This window comes from Sparus aurata, chromosome 22 (genome assembly GCF_900880675.1).
Source record: "Sparus aurata chromosome 22, fSpaAur1.1, whole genome shotgun sequence".
Lineage (NCBI taxonomy): Eukaryota > Metazoa > Chordata > Actinopteri > Spariformes > Sparidae > Sparus > Sparus aurata.
The window spans coordinates 16,975,219-16,992,818 of NC_044208.1; the positions used below are offsets into that span (position 1 = coordinate 16,975,219).

Sequence of the window (17,600 nt, forward strand, 5' to 3'; positions counted from 1 at the left end):
TTTAATAGAGAGCTAATCAGTGCAGACAACATTTATTATCAGCTGATTAACAGCACTGTCTATCAAACTGAAGCTTAACAATCTCCTCTCAGCATAATTAACATGAATTATGGATAAAGAAAAAGAAAAAAAAAGCTATCAATATTGTGAGATCAAGAAAGAAAACAGGTTAAACATGATGATACTTGTCTTTGCCTAATAAAAGAACAGGTGGAGGCATTATGTATGCTCCAAGATGACACACAGTGTGATTATTATTCTGCATACTTCTGAGTCCAACGCAGCATGTGTTACACTGCCACAATCACATTCTCATTCATAATTAAAGGGGGAAAAAAAACATGCCCTCGTTTACTCCATGTTTCCTGTTGTTGGGTACACGATGTCTGGATGTTCTCTTGGAGACTTCCCCGTCTCCCTGGGAGCCAGTGCCCGTCAGGCCGTTTTTAGGCAAAGAGGCCGCAAAGGAAGGGCTGTCAGCGGATATGGATGTTTCCAGAGCTCATTAAAGGGCTGTCTGCTGCATGCCAGGCTCTGGGAGACAGAGCCGGAGATAGAAAGCAACATCATAAAGGAATTCCATCCATCATGTTCCTCCATGACATTAATATCTGTCACGCACCTCTGACAGTGTTATACTGCACCCCTGGAGTGAGACATCTTTCTATCATAGAGTTGCAACGCAAGCCAAGAGGGAGTGAGGGAGTGTGTGTGTGAGCGTGTGTGTTTGTGTCGTCATGTAAATGTGCATGTCTCTCTGTGTACTTACATTTGTTTGAAGCAGAGAGGTTTATAGATGTGTTACCCCTTCTGCTTTGTTCCTGTTATGAAACACTGACTGCTGCAAGAACTCTGTGCTTTTTCCCACTAGGAAAGCTTCAGTAGTATTCTGCACAGAGGCGGCGTTTTCAACACACAAAGCACTTCGGGCTGTTGAACCAAACGCTGAATCCGGAGCACTACTGTGGGATGTTTACATTGAGATGATTCATAATGCGCAATATCAGAGTGAAGAAGCAATATTGAGGTGAAAGCGCTGTGCTCAGCACATCATGGATTTAAATGCGAGTCCTTGCTGTAGGACGTTCCAAACCCCGCGTCCTGCCTCCTCGCCGAGCTGTGTGCGAAGCAGGAATGTCCCCAAATTATCCCCTTAATTCCTTCTCTCACTGAGACTTGCTTGATTCCCAGAGGAGAGATTCACTTCTGCGTGACTTCACAGCTGTGCCTCTGCCTCGCAGGGATTCTGTTGCTTGCTCAAGGACACATCAGCAGCAGCAACTTGGATGAAGGACTGTTTTGCTGTTTACTTTGTCACCCTGCAGTCAAACAAGAAAAAGACTAAACTAAAACTAAATAATCCAAACATGCATCACACTTTGGAAAAGTCTGCTTTAGCTGCATTTCAGCATGAAGACATTCAGAAACTTTACTTAAGCAAAGGTTGTACTATCACAATGTGAACTGACTTAGGTGTAAGTGTTGTCATAGTTTTAGCTAACTTCCTGTCCTTTCTACGTCACCACACTTGCATGACTCCTTCCTCTTATTGCGAGGCTGCTCTCTTGCCTCTGTTTTCTATAAGGGTGTTTCATCACTCAGCCTGTTTGGCATTATAAACCGCCACTGGGAGTGCCTGAACTTTCCCTGATCCGTTGTCTGTGTAGGTACCAGATCTCCGCGTGCTCACGAGCAGACATCTGCATCATCTCTTTATGGAGTTCTCTGTCCTGATTTGATAGGGTAGGGATACCGGAAAATGTCTTTTCTCTGTTACTGCATGAGAGGGATGAGGAGAGATGTGGGTTACTGACCAAACATTCTATGCCAGTGATAATTGTTGGAATATAGAGCTATTTAACACCGATTCTAATGAAACGAGATCACTCGCAGGAACTTTAATTACATAGATAAGTCAAAGCCCTGCACTCCAACTTTTAATTAACTAAATGCACACAAAAATCAGAGACGAGCAAGTTTCTGTTCTAATGATGAAAGTTTATTTATTTACTTTTAAATTGTATATATATATATGTATATATATACATATATACTGAGATCAAAAACATTGATCTTAAATTCAGTCCAGCAGGCGCGCAGGTGGTCAAGTGGTTAGAGCGAATGCCATAAAACGCAGCCGACCCCGGTTCGATTCCGGCCGGAGGTCCTTTGCTGCATGTCACCTCCCCCTCTTTCTCCCGTGTTTCCTCTCTGTCTACTGCTAATAAAGGTGTCTATGCCACAAAAAATCTTTAAAAAAAAAAATTCAGTCCAGCAACGTCTGATCAACCCAGCCTTAAATGAACAACTACAGATGTAGGCATAATTTAAAGTCTCAGCTGGTTGAGGACCCCCCCCCCCCCAAAAAAAAAGGAAATCATTAGCTGCTCTCCACTGAAACATCTCTGGAGCTTCACATCAAGGCAGTGTTGCCACATTCTTCTAAACAACTGAATGAGACGGGGACCTGGACCCATTCCGCAAAGCTAGAGATTCCAAACTGATTTGAAAAAAATTCTCTATTTCAAAGCATGTCACATGTTATCAATGATTGTATTTTAACAGCTCTTCAGCTCTTCTTTTTTTGTAATTCTTGCAGCACCCTGAGATGTATTCTCGTAATGAAAGCTGCCATCGGTTGACATTTGAATCCAACAACAGGTCAATAAATTAAACATCGACGGTGGGTAAACAAATTGCCTGTGAGCTGTGCTACTTCTTGGCAGAAGTATCTACTGTCTCTGAGCCCAGGCTATTACCCTTAGACTCCTCCGGTAATGCTCCCCTGATTGAAATCAGGCATTGAGGAATACAGTTCACATTCACATTATGGGATTATTAGACGCTTTATTCCCTCTGTGCCAAACATCAAGTCTCCATTTGAACCTTTGCTCTCTGTCTCTTTCTCCGTGGATCATAACCAGACTCAGCAGTTTTGACCTGAATAATCAGCCAATAAAACTGTAAATCAAGCTGCCGTGGATGGCTTTTCAATTGCACGCTGGTTAACCCCCGAGCAGATCCATTTTACTGTAGAGATGGCTCACACTGAGGCCAGAGTGTGAAAGACTACGAGTTGTGATCATCACTGAGCATTCTGTATTTTTTCAGCATCTTCTGCTCTTATATCATAGTTGTGTATATTGCCTGCTGCATCAATTCAAGACATTCTAGATTACACTTTATAAGGTTACATGTATTAACCATTAACTGGCTGCTTTTTTAGCATATTACCTATTCTAATTCACCAGTGGGACATTTATTAACCCACACTGGTTCTATAAGAGCTTTGGGCTACACCTCACTTCAAATGTAAAAACAAATTCAGAGTTAGAAGGATTCATTTAGAGTTATTTGTAATATTGTGTTTTGCTGTATCACACAGCATCTTTATTAAGTGTTATTTAGGCCCCTAAAGATATAATATGTAAGATTTATGTAGTAAAGGTCAAATCTTTAAAATGATAAGTTGATTGTTCTTAATGCTTTTTGGATGGTGGCCAGCCTGACCTACCAACCCAGATCTTCAGTATTTGACGAGACCTTTATTATATATGTTGTTGAGTGATTCATAATATTCAAGCTAGGAGAAATCTACAAGTTAACTGAAGGGAATGGTGATCTTCATTTGGTCAGTTGTTGCTAAAACTGCCAGGATAGAGTCAAAGAATGACGGAAGGAAGACAGAATACAAACAGAACCATTACCTCATCCATAAACATTTGTGCCTGGGTCACGTCTGATGGATTTTTATCACAAATGGCGGTTGTTTAACTGCGCGTTCATCACCTGCATTTTTGTTTACTCACATTACTCGCTGGAGTGTTTTTTTTGCCTTAAACAGCCGGATTACTTTCCTGTGCTTTAGCTGTAGGCTAGGAGGCAATGTCACGCAGAGGATGTGTGACTCTGTGTGAATGCCTTACGTCAATCACAAGACTCAGCACTCACCAGAGAATCAGGTTCTCTCGTCCGTTAACAACTCCGAATCAGAGCAGAATCCGATGTGTGTCTCAGGGTGTTCATTCCTCCAGAAGTCTGGCTCTGCCCTTGACTCTCTCACCCCCCCCACCCCCCAGCGACCCAGAAATTATATATTGTACATAAAAAAAAAAAAAACATTCTTATGGCACTTCCACCTTATAAGGTCTGCAAAGCATCTTAAGATCACAGGTTGTGTGTACCTACTTCCTTACTTGTTATTAATGAGCAGTAATCAAGACGTTACTAAGGGAGGTCTCTTAGATTATGGCCAAGTAGTATATGCTTATGCTGAATGGGGCATTAAAGAGTGACCAATCATGTGATAATATGCCACTTATTAGTTTACTAAAAAGCAACTAGTTCATAGTGAGTGTGTGTACCTTAGTGCAATACAGAATTTCCATCAGTTTTCTGCGCCTGTTTGGGATTTTTAACTAACTTTTTAAGGATTTACTTTGTGAACATCTCCTCTCTCTCACTCTCTGTCTCTTACTACCCCCCCATCCCCCCCACATTTCCTTAGATTGCTGCAGCAGCAGTAGAGCGCTGACTGGTTCTGACAGGACTCTCCTTGGACCTCTCCTCCGAGCCATTTGTCAGCAGGCGAGCCCCGCGCAACGGAGTGCAGATTGGCAGTTGACTGTAACAGCGTTCAGTGTGAGCGAGCATAGGCACCGTAGGGGCTGCGAATGAGAAATAATACAGAGCCAAGCTGAGTAAACATGATCCTGCAGCGTAATGAATCAGTTCATAGCACTTCCTTGACAACAGAAGCCTGTCGGGTATAAATGAAAACACATGCATAAATATTCTCCCTGGTTAATATTTTATCAGCTACAACCCGCCCTGCATCCACATGAAACACCACAAAGTGATGAACCAGCATTCATCTCAACGGTGACCATATGTTGTTCCACATTTCTTCTTCACTGTTTGTGAGTTGAGCGAGCGGCACAGCTTGTTTGCTACAGCTCTCCCCTTCAGCGCAATTAATCATAATTTCAACCATAACACAAGTGCAAAAAAAAAAACACCTTAATTCTCCCGAGTGCTGTTTTTGTTTGCACCCTTGAAACTCCTCCAGCAAAAGAGGGTTTCATTAAACACCCCCGTTCTGGAGCAGGATGCCTAAATCACAGCTGGTGTAAAAGCATAGGTGACTGGTGTTTTCATAGATGAGAAAGGAGATATGTGGTTCTAATTAGACTACTGGCTATCTCGGCGGACCTCCTGTCACCGCACGCGCCCAAACGCTCTCTTTAATTACTCGCAGAGAAAAGAGGATGTCAAGTGAAAATAGCAAGTAGGCTCCGTGCGAGATGCGCAGGATGATTTCTGCTGTGGGGCAGCGGAGATTCACGCCATGGCACAGGGAAGGATTCTTTAGACGTGTAATCGATCACAGAGAGCTGAATGCAGCTCTGAAAGAATAACTGTGGTAGCAGCAGTGAAAAGGGTTTTTGACTAGACAAGATGAATGAAACTTCCCCGGTTGATTACTTACGTTAAGTTATTAAGTTATGTTAAATTACATACAGTACTCTCATGTACCATTATTTTCAGACATAATGGTGAATAAGATACAGATTTGACTACTTATGATGATGAAATAGAGTCGTTCCCCTCCGGCTCCAGTCGGCAGACAATATAAGAGGACAAGTTCAGCTCTGCAGATCGCTGCTGCAGTTGAGTTGATAAACAGGAGTGAAGATGAAGTGTTTTTTGGGTTTTTTTTTTATCTCAAAAGTTTAACAGTAATCTCTGAGCTCTCCTCCCATGTTCCCACTGTTCCAGATCGGAGCAGAATCCAGGTGTTTTGTTCTCCGGAGGTTCTGACTCTAATCCAAACTCTTTAGCTGGCTCCAAGCAGCTGAGCTCCCCCTTCTTCGCCCGGCCACACAACACTCTGCAGACATCTTATGTTTTGTTTAGATAGACAACCCCCTAGCGGCACAAGTTCACATGCAAATGAGAATATCCAATTAAATATTGTTTAATCTCCAGACCAGCCTCTTCTTATTCTCAGTTGGTGGCTGCACCAGTCTGATCCGGACAGAAATGTCTCAGCAACTATTGGATGGATCGTTACGAAATCTCGTAGAGACACTCATGATGAATCCTGATGATTCGGGCGATTCCCTGATGTCTCCTGTAGCGCCATCATGAGGCTGACATTTGTGGCTGCGAGTGAAACGTCTCTGTTTGGATGGATTGCTATGACATTTTGGCTCACACATGAATGTCCCCCACGGGATGAATTGTATTCATTTCCCCGACTTCTATTTCTGCAACATTTTAGAACATGACCAAACACCTGCAAAATTAATGACCTCCCCGTCAGCCTCGGATGACCTGTGTGTCAGGCTAAAATAGGATGGTGAACATGGTACCTGCTCAACATCAACATGCAGCTCCACTGTGCCAGACAACATCCACCATGGCTTCAGACTATTTGTGCAAAGCATATGCACTCCTCAGCATTTTCACTCAGTTTTGTTTACACCGTTTGCTTTTTTTGGCAATAATTTAAAGCAAACACATTTCATCACCATGATGCAAAGCTCCATGTGGAAATAATGGTGCACCTGTGTTCGCAGCCTGGTTTCGGAAAAAAAAAAAAACAAGTGTGGAGATTTTGCATTCTGACAAATGATGGGAAAAACCTTGTGTGCTCCGGTGCACCTGTGGCACATCATGATTGCCCGCAAGCCCCGGAATTGTAAGCGAGAGTGAGAGGTACACAACAATCCTCCACGCTGGGATAAATCAGACAGAAAGAAAGCGGGAGGGACGGATAAACTAACACAAACTTGATGTTTTCTCGGGGAGAGGAACAAGACAACACTGCATTCTTTGGCTTGTTGGTGGGTCGCACACCTCCTCAGTTACCATGGTAACAGCCGTCCCCGCGGAGAAGGTTTCCGGCTCAATCCCGGAGGCCAATGTTTGATTGAATGGTTGTCAGGATGCAAGACGAATGATGACGTGTAAGAGCCCGCGCTGTCTGACACACTTCACACACAAAAGCACAGTTAAGAGCAATAAAAGGTTTGTGTGTGTGTGTGTGTGTGTCTGTGTGTGTGTGTATGCACAAGTGCAGAAGTGTGTGTACGAGGCATGCATTAAAGAGTGGGTCACCGGGGGGTCTAGAAGGATTTTTACCGGCCTGAGAAAAATATCAATGAGTCCTCACACTCGAGCTCGCTCCCCATCAGCTGGAAGTACACACATGCATATTTCAGGCCATGGATTCTGTACGACCTAATGTGTGCATCAATACAGTTACCCATCGCTGTGTGTGCATGTCTGTCTTGTGCTGCAGGTATGAAATGACTGCAACAGACACACTGTAGTGCTGGCTGCGGCTGTCAGTACTCGATTGTTGGGCTGGAGCTTGCACACGACCCTGGTACCATGTGGTATGAGATTGTAATCCATTACCTGGAGGATAACAGGCTAACAAAGGGGACAAAGACACACCAGAAACCAGACCTTAGTCAGTATGTTCATGTAGTAGATGCAGTACCAATTTGCATGTGCAGCAGACACAATAATACCTTCTTTTTTTTAGCATTGGCGGGCATGGGTTCGCAAAAATACCTTTCTCAAAATTGAAAAGGGATTGCTGTCATTTCTGGTAATAGCCGGAATTGTTCTCATGTTTCCTGCCAACTCTTTGACTCCACCAGTAATAAGCAATCCAAATAAATGAGAAACAAGATACGGATAGCTGCATTTAAAAGGCACATTATCAAAAATCACTGCTATGTCTTTCTTGCCTTTTTTTTTTTTTTTTTTGCAATGAAGTGAAGTTCATTTCCAGTGATAATTAAACCCTCGCCACGTTTTCATCTTCTTACCTCTTTGCTTTACATAAATTATCCTCAGGCCACTTTCTAGTGCGGTGGACTGAACAGTTGGAAGCTGAAGACAAGGCAGAGAAAATAGACTTTTCAGTTCATGGTTATTATCAGCGCCTCGTCTGCCCAAACTATAGGCACATATGGAAATTAATTAAGGCACTTTAAACTCTAACGTCAACATTACGTCAATGCAACATGCAGTTATTTTTTTTAAACAGTAATCAGTTGTTGTTAGGTCGTGATGACTTTTTTGGCTAACATCCAGGAACACCGCCGCCAACAGCTACAAATAAAACCAATCTACATATTCTCTACTAGCAGAATGTGGTGTGACGTGTGTCCATGTTACGAACTGCTTGTCTTCTTCCTGTTAACTCGACAGTTACGTTGCCTTCCCCTGGTCGCTAACGGTACAAACCTAAACAAGCTAGCAGAAGTCATTTAAGTAATTTCTATGCCTAGGAGCTTGGCTAACAGGTCGCTGCAGCTATTTTTTCTTTTACGGATGTTGTTCGGAGGAGCTTCCAAGAACTACACAGACTGACACATGTTGTCCTGCGAAAGTGAGCGGTCAAGCTCTGACCTCAATGCTCACAAACCTGACTGTGCTGTACTACGGTACATTTTAGTAGTAAGGTACAGATAGATAGATGGATGACTGGCTAACCTTACTATTGCGATCAAAAATGCTCAAAACGTTAAAAACTAATGGATAAAAGAGCATTTTGATGACTTTGATTGAAGACAATGCTAACGTCACTGCCAGGTTAACATGAAATAAACAAACATGTATTCGTCCAAAACTCGTCACACTGCATTGTGCGAGCGGAGAATCACCGTCTCTACTTCAGATGTACCATTTGTACTATAAGTAAGTGACTAGGGGAAGCAGGACCACCAGCCAATTCAATGAGTGGTTCGCGATTGCAATGGTAACGTTTATGACCCCCCTTAACAGCTTGTTTCATTAGAGGTGAGTGTGGAGCACTGAAAGGTCACCGTGGGTTTCGCAGACACACAGCAGTGCTAATGCATTGTGAGAGCATGAAACATTTCACCTGTGAGACTTTACAAATGGCCTTGTTCCCTGCTTTCTTTAGCACTGAAGGAGCTGAGATATCCAATAATAAAGATAGAAATACACAGGTGTGCTGTGCGCGTCTGTGAGGGCTTTTAGTTTTCCCGGTAATGGGAACCTGCTTGAGTTTTGTGAGACCTCTGCAGAGGAGAAATTGTCAGTGTGGCCGGGGTTTGTACTTTTCTGAGCAGTTATTTCAGATTGAGGTGAAGGTGAGGTGATTTAGATGGGAAATATAACGAGGGACATGCACAGTGGATAAAATGGACAAAGCACATCCTACTAGTAGTTATAATTTGTTAGCTTTACGATACATCACAAACACTTTATGTGAATGCTTTCTGCATTTATAATGCTCGTTATTTCACCCAAATTGCTGACACGGCCATAGTGGTGTTTGGGCAGTGGTGATAGTTTTCTAGTTTCATTTAATCAGGTTTTGAGATGTGCCCGACACATGTTCATACTTAAACGACCGAATGACTCGAATGGCAGTAAGTCCCAAAATGACATATATGATCGTTGGACAATAGCTGCCAATAACAGGTGAACCAGACCTTTGTCAAGCCGGACCGTTGTCATGTGGTAAACGTTGTAAATCGATCTAGGGTTAGGCTTTGGCACCAAAGCTACTTGGTTAGGTTTCGGAAAAGGTCATTGTTTGGGTAAATAGAAGTATATTATGAACGGGACCTAATTTAAAATAATTCACCTTGACTTTTGGTTTCACACAGGACATGAGCAGCTTTCTCCTGGGTTAAAGTCGTCCATCAACTCTATCCTCCGCCCATACACTTTGTCACTCTCTGTGCTACATCGCCTGACTTCCCCCTTTGCTTCTGTCAGCTGCTCATGGTCACAGCCTGAAAATGAACTGCGATAAGCTGCGTGCACATGCGACCTATAAAGCATTTTTTTTTATGTGAACAGGCTAGAAATGTGTCTTTGAGATTTCTACCTGAATATTCTGCTTGTGGGTTGTGTTACCAGCCTTGAAAAAAAAAAATTCTGCCTCAAACTGCCTCCTGAAGGTGATGGAAACTCTTGGCTCTTCCACCTGTACTCCATGATGGAGGCATTTCAATGGGCTTTGAATGTAAATTGTTTGAATCGCTCCTGTTTCATCCAGCTGAGAAACATCGCTAAACCATTGTGTCGACAGCTCAGATGGAGCGTTTATTTCCTCCCCTCTTGATTTCTGCAATTCCCTTTTCAGCTGTCAAAGCGCTTACAAAATGCTGCTGCCAAGCTCCTGACCAAGTCCACCAACAGGTCTCAAGCTACACCAATCCAATGTACTTACAATGGCTTCCAATCAAATTCACAATCCAGTTTAAGGTTCTTATAATCACGTTTAGGGCCTTGCATGGGCAGGCACCTGCCTACATCAAGGAGCTACTGCAGCCATATTATACCAGAGGGAATCTGAGGTCCTCTGATCAGGGTTGGTTGGTTGGTTTGTTCTTGCTCCAGGATCAAGACAAAAGGAAAATGTTCTTTTGAAAAAAGAAAACTTTGGAACTCACATTTAAAAAAAGAAGAAGAGAAAAGAAAAGAGAAAAGAGCCTTTTTCCCTTTTAAATTTGCCATATGAAAACACTTATTTTTATTTGTAGTTGTTGGTGGAGACCAAAGGTAACTAATTTAGAAAGATAATTTGCAGCATTGAAGCATGCATTTGGTTATTCAAATGTGTCATTTGAAGAAAACCTTTATTTGTCTTTTTTCATAATTAAAACGTGTACGTTTAACTGCTGCCTGACAATTTGGTCTGACTGTTGTGAAAAATGGTATTTAGGAGAGATTAGATCCTTCAGTTTAGATAGTTTTTTGTGTTTTTTGTTAAAGCTGGTGTCAGGTAACATTTTTCACTTTCACTTACAATTACCTCAGCCATCGTGATTAAGATGGAGATTGTGCACTTGTGTAAATCACTGTCGACTGCTGCGGTTTGCATCCATCCTTCACTCGAGCCCCGCATCCCGACTGGACTACTCACTTTTATGGCCATCACACTACTTCCTGCATTGATCGGTGCTGAGTGTGACCAATGGACATTAACTGCTAATGTAGATTACTTGCATGTGAACATAATTTTGTTGCACAGCGACTGAGGCGGGCATTAGGTATATGTCTTTTAATGCAGTCGGTCAGCGGGAAAGCTCTCACAGATACACATAAACAGGAAAGTGTGTGCGTGTCTGTGTGTTTGAGATCCCACCTAGAAATTGCTGTTTTCTCGGCGCTCCATCTGTGTAAATGGGACGGATGGTCAACACAAAGTCTGCAGTCAGCTCTTCCACCACACGAGGATGGAGACACCAATGATTTCCATGGAGACGGGGGAACGAGAGAGGTGGGGGTAGAGAGATAGAGGGAGGTGTGTGTATGTTGCGGGGATGATAAATGAGTCTACAGCATGCTGTCATTTGTACTTTGGCATCCAGTCCAAAGCACAATTTAGTGTAAAATATTACGCTGGCCCCTTTGGATGACAAAGTTTAATGCTGATGTATGAATAGACACAGACTGTCCCCAGCTGCTATTGAACAGAGGGAGGTAGCTATTCTTCACAAAGGGCAATTAATTAGCGTACACACAACCACTGCAGAGGATGGACACTGAAAAAGGGCAGCCGTACTCTGGTATTGTACATGTAACAACAAAATGCAGGCAAGCCAATGTAGCGAGCAGTGACGTTAGAGGATTAGAAAGAGCTAAAAGAGGGTGGCCACAAAAAAGGAAAACACTGAATGCTTTGACACAAAGCATTGCACATTTCTTGATATCGACACAATTAGAGCTTGTGAATTTAAACTGTATTTTTTTCACAACAGATTCGCAAGTTGGATTGAAATCTCTTGACCAATTTACTTTTCGTACAATTTTTTAGAAACATGCTCATTATTTTTTACTATTAAATTCATTTTCTTTCTTATAAAGAGGTTGGCTGCATTCCTTAGCAGCTTATCAGAGGCACTGCCCTTTAATTTATTCAGAGAATGTAATCACCCTTTTTCAGATGCAATATGTAAGAATTTTAGCATAAAACATTCCAAAACAAATATGCATTGTGTTGCATCTCCTGAAGTTAGCATGCTAACCAGCCAGCCCCAGCCCATCTCATCTTCTAATACCACTTTTATACCTCAAGAGGCAAAAGTCCGATCGTTTACTTCAGGCATCTAGACTTCCCGCTTCACTTCTCTCCTCTCCCTGCAATAACCCGCCATGTGTGCTGTTTCCCTGAGCCTCACGGAGCCTTTTAGCATTTTCAAGAGTTGCAAAGTGCAAAGTCACTGTTAAAATGCTAAAATTGCCTTGATTTTGTGAGGGATTGTTCAATGTCCTTCAAAAACGCTGTGCAGACTGGTTGGAAGGTTCTCTGGGACAGTGTACAGACAGGTCATGTGCGCGAAGACAATTCAGGAAGATCTTTGCAAAAGCAGTTTGGTTAAACCCCTCAAACAGAATGTACCCAGGCGTCAAGATGTTCTGTTACCCTGAGACAAATTACCCGCCTTATATAACCACAACAGCCTCTAAAATAACTGTGTGCAGAGTGCAGGTGCTGTGCACTAATTCCTATCAGCCACTTGCACCTGAATCGTCCTTTTATAATTACAGAGATAGCATGACAGCTGCCTTTAACTGCAAGAGGAAGCCAAATTTCTGTCTGGATTAGGGCAATCATGGCAGCTGTGCGGTTACAGCCCTCAACCACAGTTCTGCCAAGGACAAGAAGGTAACTGCTCCAGCTATAAATGTTCATTAACATCACAGTTCAAGTTAACTAGTCTAAAGATGTGTTCAGTCAGAAGAATCTGGGCTTTTGCATAGTTTAACCCATATCTGTGTCCATCTTTCTGTGTTGCAGTTTATTACAAAGTGAATCATTAATTGACACATAACGATTTATTTATCTTGTTGAAATTATCTTGTTGTCTAAGTGTTGAAATGTTAAGTTGTGGTACAGATCGAACAAATTTGAAATGAGAATTTAAATTTATCTCACCCAACCCCTACAACACATTCATATATCTGTTGGTTAATTAACTTTACAGTCTGTCTAACATCACATTGGTTCCATTCTTCCAGCAATCTCATGTTATTTATTTAACAGCTGTATTTACTTATTGTTTGTCATTTGCCTGTGACTTTGACCTTTGCCTTATGTACTTTCTTATCCGAGATGGCCAGTTTCCAAGCATCTGGCAGGTGGCATGTTGAAACCACACACATAATATTGCATGTGTTTATGTTTATGCATTCATTGTGTTGTATAACACATGCTATAAAAGTAAGGATGTAAATAAATGCTTTGGGCTCTGTGAGGCTGTAGTCACAGCAGAGGTTTGGGCTAACTGCTAACATTGGTAATGCTAGAATGCTCATGATGATGATGATGATAACAGGCTGATATAAAGTAGATTTAATGTTAACATCTTAGTACAATGTGTTGATTATGACTGCTAAATGAAATGCACAGGTGTGGCTTTTAAGGGTTGGTTTTGCACATATTGGGTCGGAAACAGAGAAATTAAATGCAGGATCAGATTCTTTATAGTATTCCCCACAACATATTTTCACCGATTTGGGAAAGTGATCTGGCTCACTCCCAAATCATTGTCTGTCCTTTTGAGCTTCTAGGCCCTAAAAATTCCATTATTGCAGCAGTTTGCAGAAGTGCTGCAATAATGGAATACTGGTCTGCAACACATGATGTCAGTGCGTGGGACTGTTTACTTATGTTGGTATTTGAATATCTGTCGGCAGTGTATTTAAGGGGAGAACCAGGAGAGAGGCTCATCAACCCCACGGCGATCCACGCACCGAACCGTCCAACTGAAAGGTCCCGCAGGTGAGTTTTTTTTTACTTTTACATTGGTGTTGCTTTTGAAGAGTCACAATAATGTCTCTTCTGAACTCCATTTTTGCAAAAGGTTTAACATTCTTCAAAAAGTGGCATGTTTTACGAATTCGAATTTTAGTTTCCAAATTAAAATTTACTATAATTCAGATGTATTAGACATAACAAATGCAGTGAAAATTGAAATATTGTACATGAATGTTATTATTTCATTACTTTTTTCTAATATAACTCAATTATTTGTATTCATCAGTAACAAACAACTTCTTTATATTTTTAAAGGTCCCTTGTTATCTTCCATCATGATTAAACTGGTAATGTATGACTTTTTGCATTTTGTTTCAATGTATTCAAATGAATTATGTTTTTTACATCTTTGATAAAGATGTAATGTTCTGTGTCTTCTTCTGTGATTTTAACCTTTTTGATTCTCTCTGATAGTTAGGTGTTGCCATCGTTGCAGGATTGTTTTTCGGTAAGTTAAATCTCAGTAACTGCAGTGGTTGTGATCCTGATTACGACTGTGACTGGTCAATAATTAGAAAATAGACATGGTCATACTGTACAAAACTTACTATTTAACTTTTTGCTTTTAGCTGAAAGCGACCAGCTGGCCATCGAAGCAGCTGAAGGTAAGACCCTCCGTTGTAGTGTGATAAAGATTCTCAGCCCGTGTGCAGTGTCTCCTTGCTCTACTAAAAACTCCAGATTTTGCAGCAGAGCAAGTCTCATTACATGCAGTTGAGGAAACCGAGAGAAAGACTGTCTGTTTCATATCAAGTCAACTTCTGTAACACCTCAACAGTTTTTAAGTGATTTCGGAATGGCAAGTTATTTTTATCAGATTCTTGTGCGGTCTGAGAAAAAGTCAAACAAAGAAAAATCATTTGGTCACACAGAGGCATCTCGTCCAATCTCCTTCCCTCCATCTTAGTTGCTTTTTGTGGCAGCCCTGACAGTTAAGGTACCAACAGAAGTGGTTCTGATGTTTTTTTGTTTGTTATCTAGTTCAATCAGGAACGCCCACCAACGTCCTTCACCACAACCGTAAGCGTATACGCCCTTTTGTTTGCACATATAATTGCAGTAAGATTTCTGTTTGCTAACATCTCAATTGAAATACCTCGCTGCAGAATGCTGGACAGACTGGTTTAACAGAGATAACCCCTCTGGATCTGGTGACTGGGAAACCCTCAAAGAACTTCGCAGAGAGAACCCAGGAAAGATCTGCTCAGACCTAAAAGGCATGGAGGTCACGACTCTGTCTGGGCACAGTGTGAGCGCAGCAGGGGAAGTGATCTTTAGGTATGTTCTGAACAAGCTTTGAATAGTTTGACCGGGTTTACAGGATTCATGCTGTATTCTACTAAATGACAAGGACTATTTTCAGTATTGGTCACTCTCTGTTTTCCGTTTTTCAGGAATGACCTAACAGATGGATTCGTCTGCAGAAACCAGGACCAGTCTGACAGAATGTGTAATGATTATCGTGTTCGTTTCAGCTGCCCTCCCCAGTTCTGTGGTGAAGAAGGTACTTTGAGAACATATTGTACAGGTCCAGTGTCAAGCTGCTAATTCAAAGTGCATTTCACCTTCATTGTTCATGTGCTTAAAACACTTGTTTAGAATGGCTCTTTGGTGCCACAGCTTCCCACCCATCACTGTGTCTCTCTTTTATTGCTAGTCACAGTGTGCTGGACAAAGTGGTATGACAGGGACGATCCCAGTGGAACAGGGGACTGGGAGCCTTTGAGCAACCTGAGGAGTGAAAACCCCGGACAGATCTGTGCCAACCCACTGTACATTGAGGCTGTCACCACTGACAGTGACCCCGTTCTAGCCACCAGCACAGGGCAGACCTTTCATATGTAAGTTGCCTCATAGGGAAATAACTAAAATGTTTGTACAATGTAATTTTAGCCCACTAAACAATCAATACATCTTAACATGAACATCTTTTTGGAAACCCTTAAAAATGTATCACCTGGAGCTAAAGCTTAAACAGTGAATGGAAACTTTGTAGATCTACATTTACATTAGATCAGATCACATTTTAATGAGCCCCATGAGGAGACTGAGTAGAAGGCACAAGACGGCTGAAATTTGAAACATACTGTAGCTGAGCCTTATTTTATTCTTCAACAGCTTTGACTGAGAAAAAAAGTCTTTGCTCAGTAGAAGAAGCACACATAACCCAGTGTATTGATTATTGATTATTTTCTTCCATTTTCCTTGGATTTCTGTGACATTTAACTTTGAATAGAGGTCACACCTGACATCACAGAATGACACCAAGAACAATATGGTATCACACAGGATGATAAGTAGATCTTGTCCTTTGACAATTCAGATCATGTTATTATCACAGTTAAACAATGATCTGTGGATTTGATAATGCACCTTTTGAAGCTGGGGTTGGTAAAGTTGAAGAGAATGTAGTTGTGTACTGCGAGTGCAGCGTATCGTTGTCATCATCGGCATATCCAACTACCTCATGTCTCTTTCACATGCAGGAAAACTGTTGTGTTTGGTGGGAGACTATTAAGCTCAGTCTCTCGTATGAGATACAGTGACGGTTAGACTCGCTCGCTAATAGTTTTAGCAAGACGTGAATAACATTGTGGAAGTCTTTCTGTGCACGTGGGTACGCAGGTACACAGGTGAAGTCATTTCATTTGGGCAAAAGGTGAGGACCACCACAGACACCACATTCTTTTCTCTTTCTTTTACAGAGTATTAGATGTATTGATTGCTTGAAATACAAAAAAAAAAAAAGCTTCTTAAGTGAATTACCAACCCTAGCTTTAAAGAAGTTATTGTTTGCTTTCAGCGTTGTCGTCATATACTGATTCATTAACTGCCGGGACTCATTTTTCAGCTTCAATCCAACTGTTGGATTCGTTTGCCGCAACGCGGACCAGAGATTTGGCGGTTGCCATGACTACCAAGTTCGCTTTGGATGCCCGTGCTTGGGCTACAACTGAGAAGCACAGAAGATATTCAACTTCTTATTCCTAGTCTGCTTTTTCTGTATTTTATGCCTGATAAAAGATGTGTAATTAACCCCTTTGAAATAAATGAGTTGATTATAATTACCTGTGTCAGGTTTTCTATATGCCTAATAGGGCTGCACAAAAAAATCTCGATTCACACACACACGTGATCTCATATCTACACACAGCAATTCTGAAGCATTTTATATCTCGAGCTGAATCACAAACAAATGCTCCTATTTTCCTCCCGGATTTTTTGAAGCGCCCCCAAACGCAGCACTGCCGCTGCCTCCTCCCTCAACCTGTGGTAAAGCGTCATTACAACACGTGATTCAGCGGAGGAAGCCCGCCTGCAGTTGAGTGTATGGAAGGAGTGAGTGAGAAGCCGTTTTTAAACGGGGCAGCAAGCCGCCAATCTGCCCGTCCTTTTGGCGGCTAGGTCCGCGGTTTTAGACAGAGGGCGGCAAATTGGGGGTCTGTTTTAGTCCGCCGATTTCCCGCCTCGGAGGGTACACTTATTTCCGCCTCGCCTGCTAGATGAGCAACTGGACAGCCGCTGAGATCAGGAGATGCTAGCGTCTCCTGGATCTCTAGCTGTATGGTTGTGTTAGCTTGTGGTTGTAGCCACAATCTAGGAACGGTCGCTACTTTCAAATTAAAAGCCCCCCGCTAAGAACCCAGCTCTAAACTCCAATGGGATGCAATGTAAAGCTCTTATTTTGAAGACAAATTCGTTGTCAACTGCTCACAGCCCAACGTCGGGCTTCACGTCACGTCACATGTTTACCTCTACCTCTGAGGCGGCTTTTGGA

At 42.1% G+C, this 17,600-nt stretch overlaps 1 protein-coding gene across 1 annotated transcript; it reads left to right on the plus strand.

Annotated features, from left to right (window-relative positions):
• Positions 1-12,619: 12,619 nt before the first annotated feature.
• Positions 12,620-16,887, plus strand: LOC115573656 (cartilage intermediate layer protein 2). The gene is made up of 10 exons (XM_030404534.1): positions 12,620-12,670; positions 13,702-13,786; positions 14,078-14,109; positions 14,237-14,270; positions 14,392-14,427; positions 14,804-14,842; positions 14,929-15,100; positions 15,217-15,326; positions 15,480-15,663; positions 16,674-16,887. Exons 3-10 carry the CDS (start codon positions 14,098-14,100, stop codon positions 16,777-16,779), a joined length of 693 nt encoding a protein of 230 aa, XP_030260394.1. The 5' UTR covers positions 12,620-12,670; positions 13,702-13,786; positions 14,078-14,097; the 3' UTR covers positions 16,780-16,887.
• The last annotated feature ends 713 nt before the right edge of the window (positions 16,888-17,600 follow it).

What these genes read in the sequence shown, in the direction of transcription:
- LOC115573656 (XM_030404534.1), top strand. An exon ending in CGTTGCAGGATTGTTTTTCG is followed by an intron (nt 14,271 to 14,391) that starts GTAAGTTAAATC and finishes TTTTGCTTTTAG; the next exon opens with CTGAAAGCGACCAGCTGGCC. An exon ending in GCAGGGGAAGTGATCTTTAG is followed by an intron (nt 15,101 to 15,216) that starts GTATGTTCTGAA and finishes TCCGTTTTTCAG; the next exon opens with GAATGACCTAACAGATGGAT.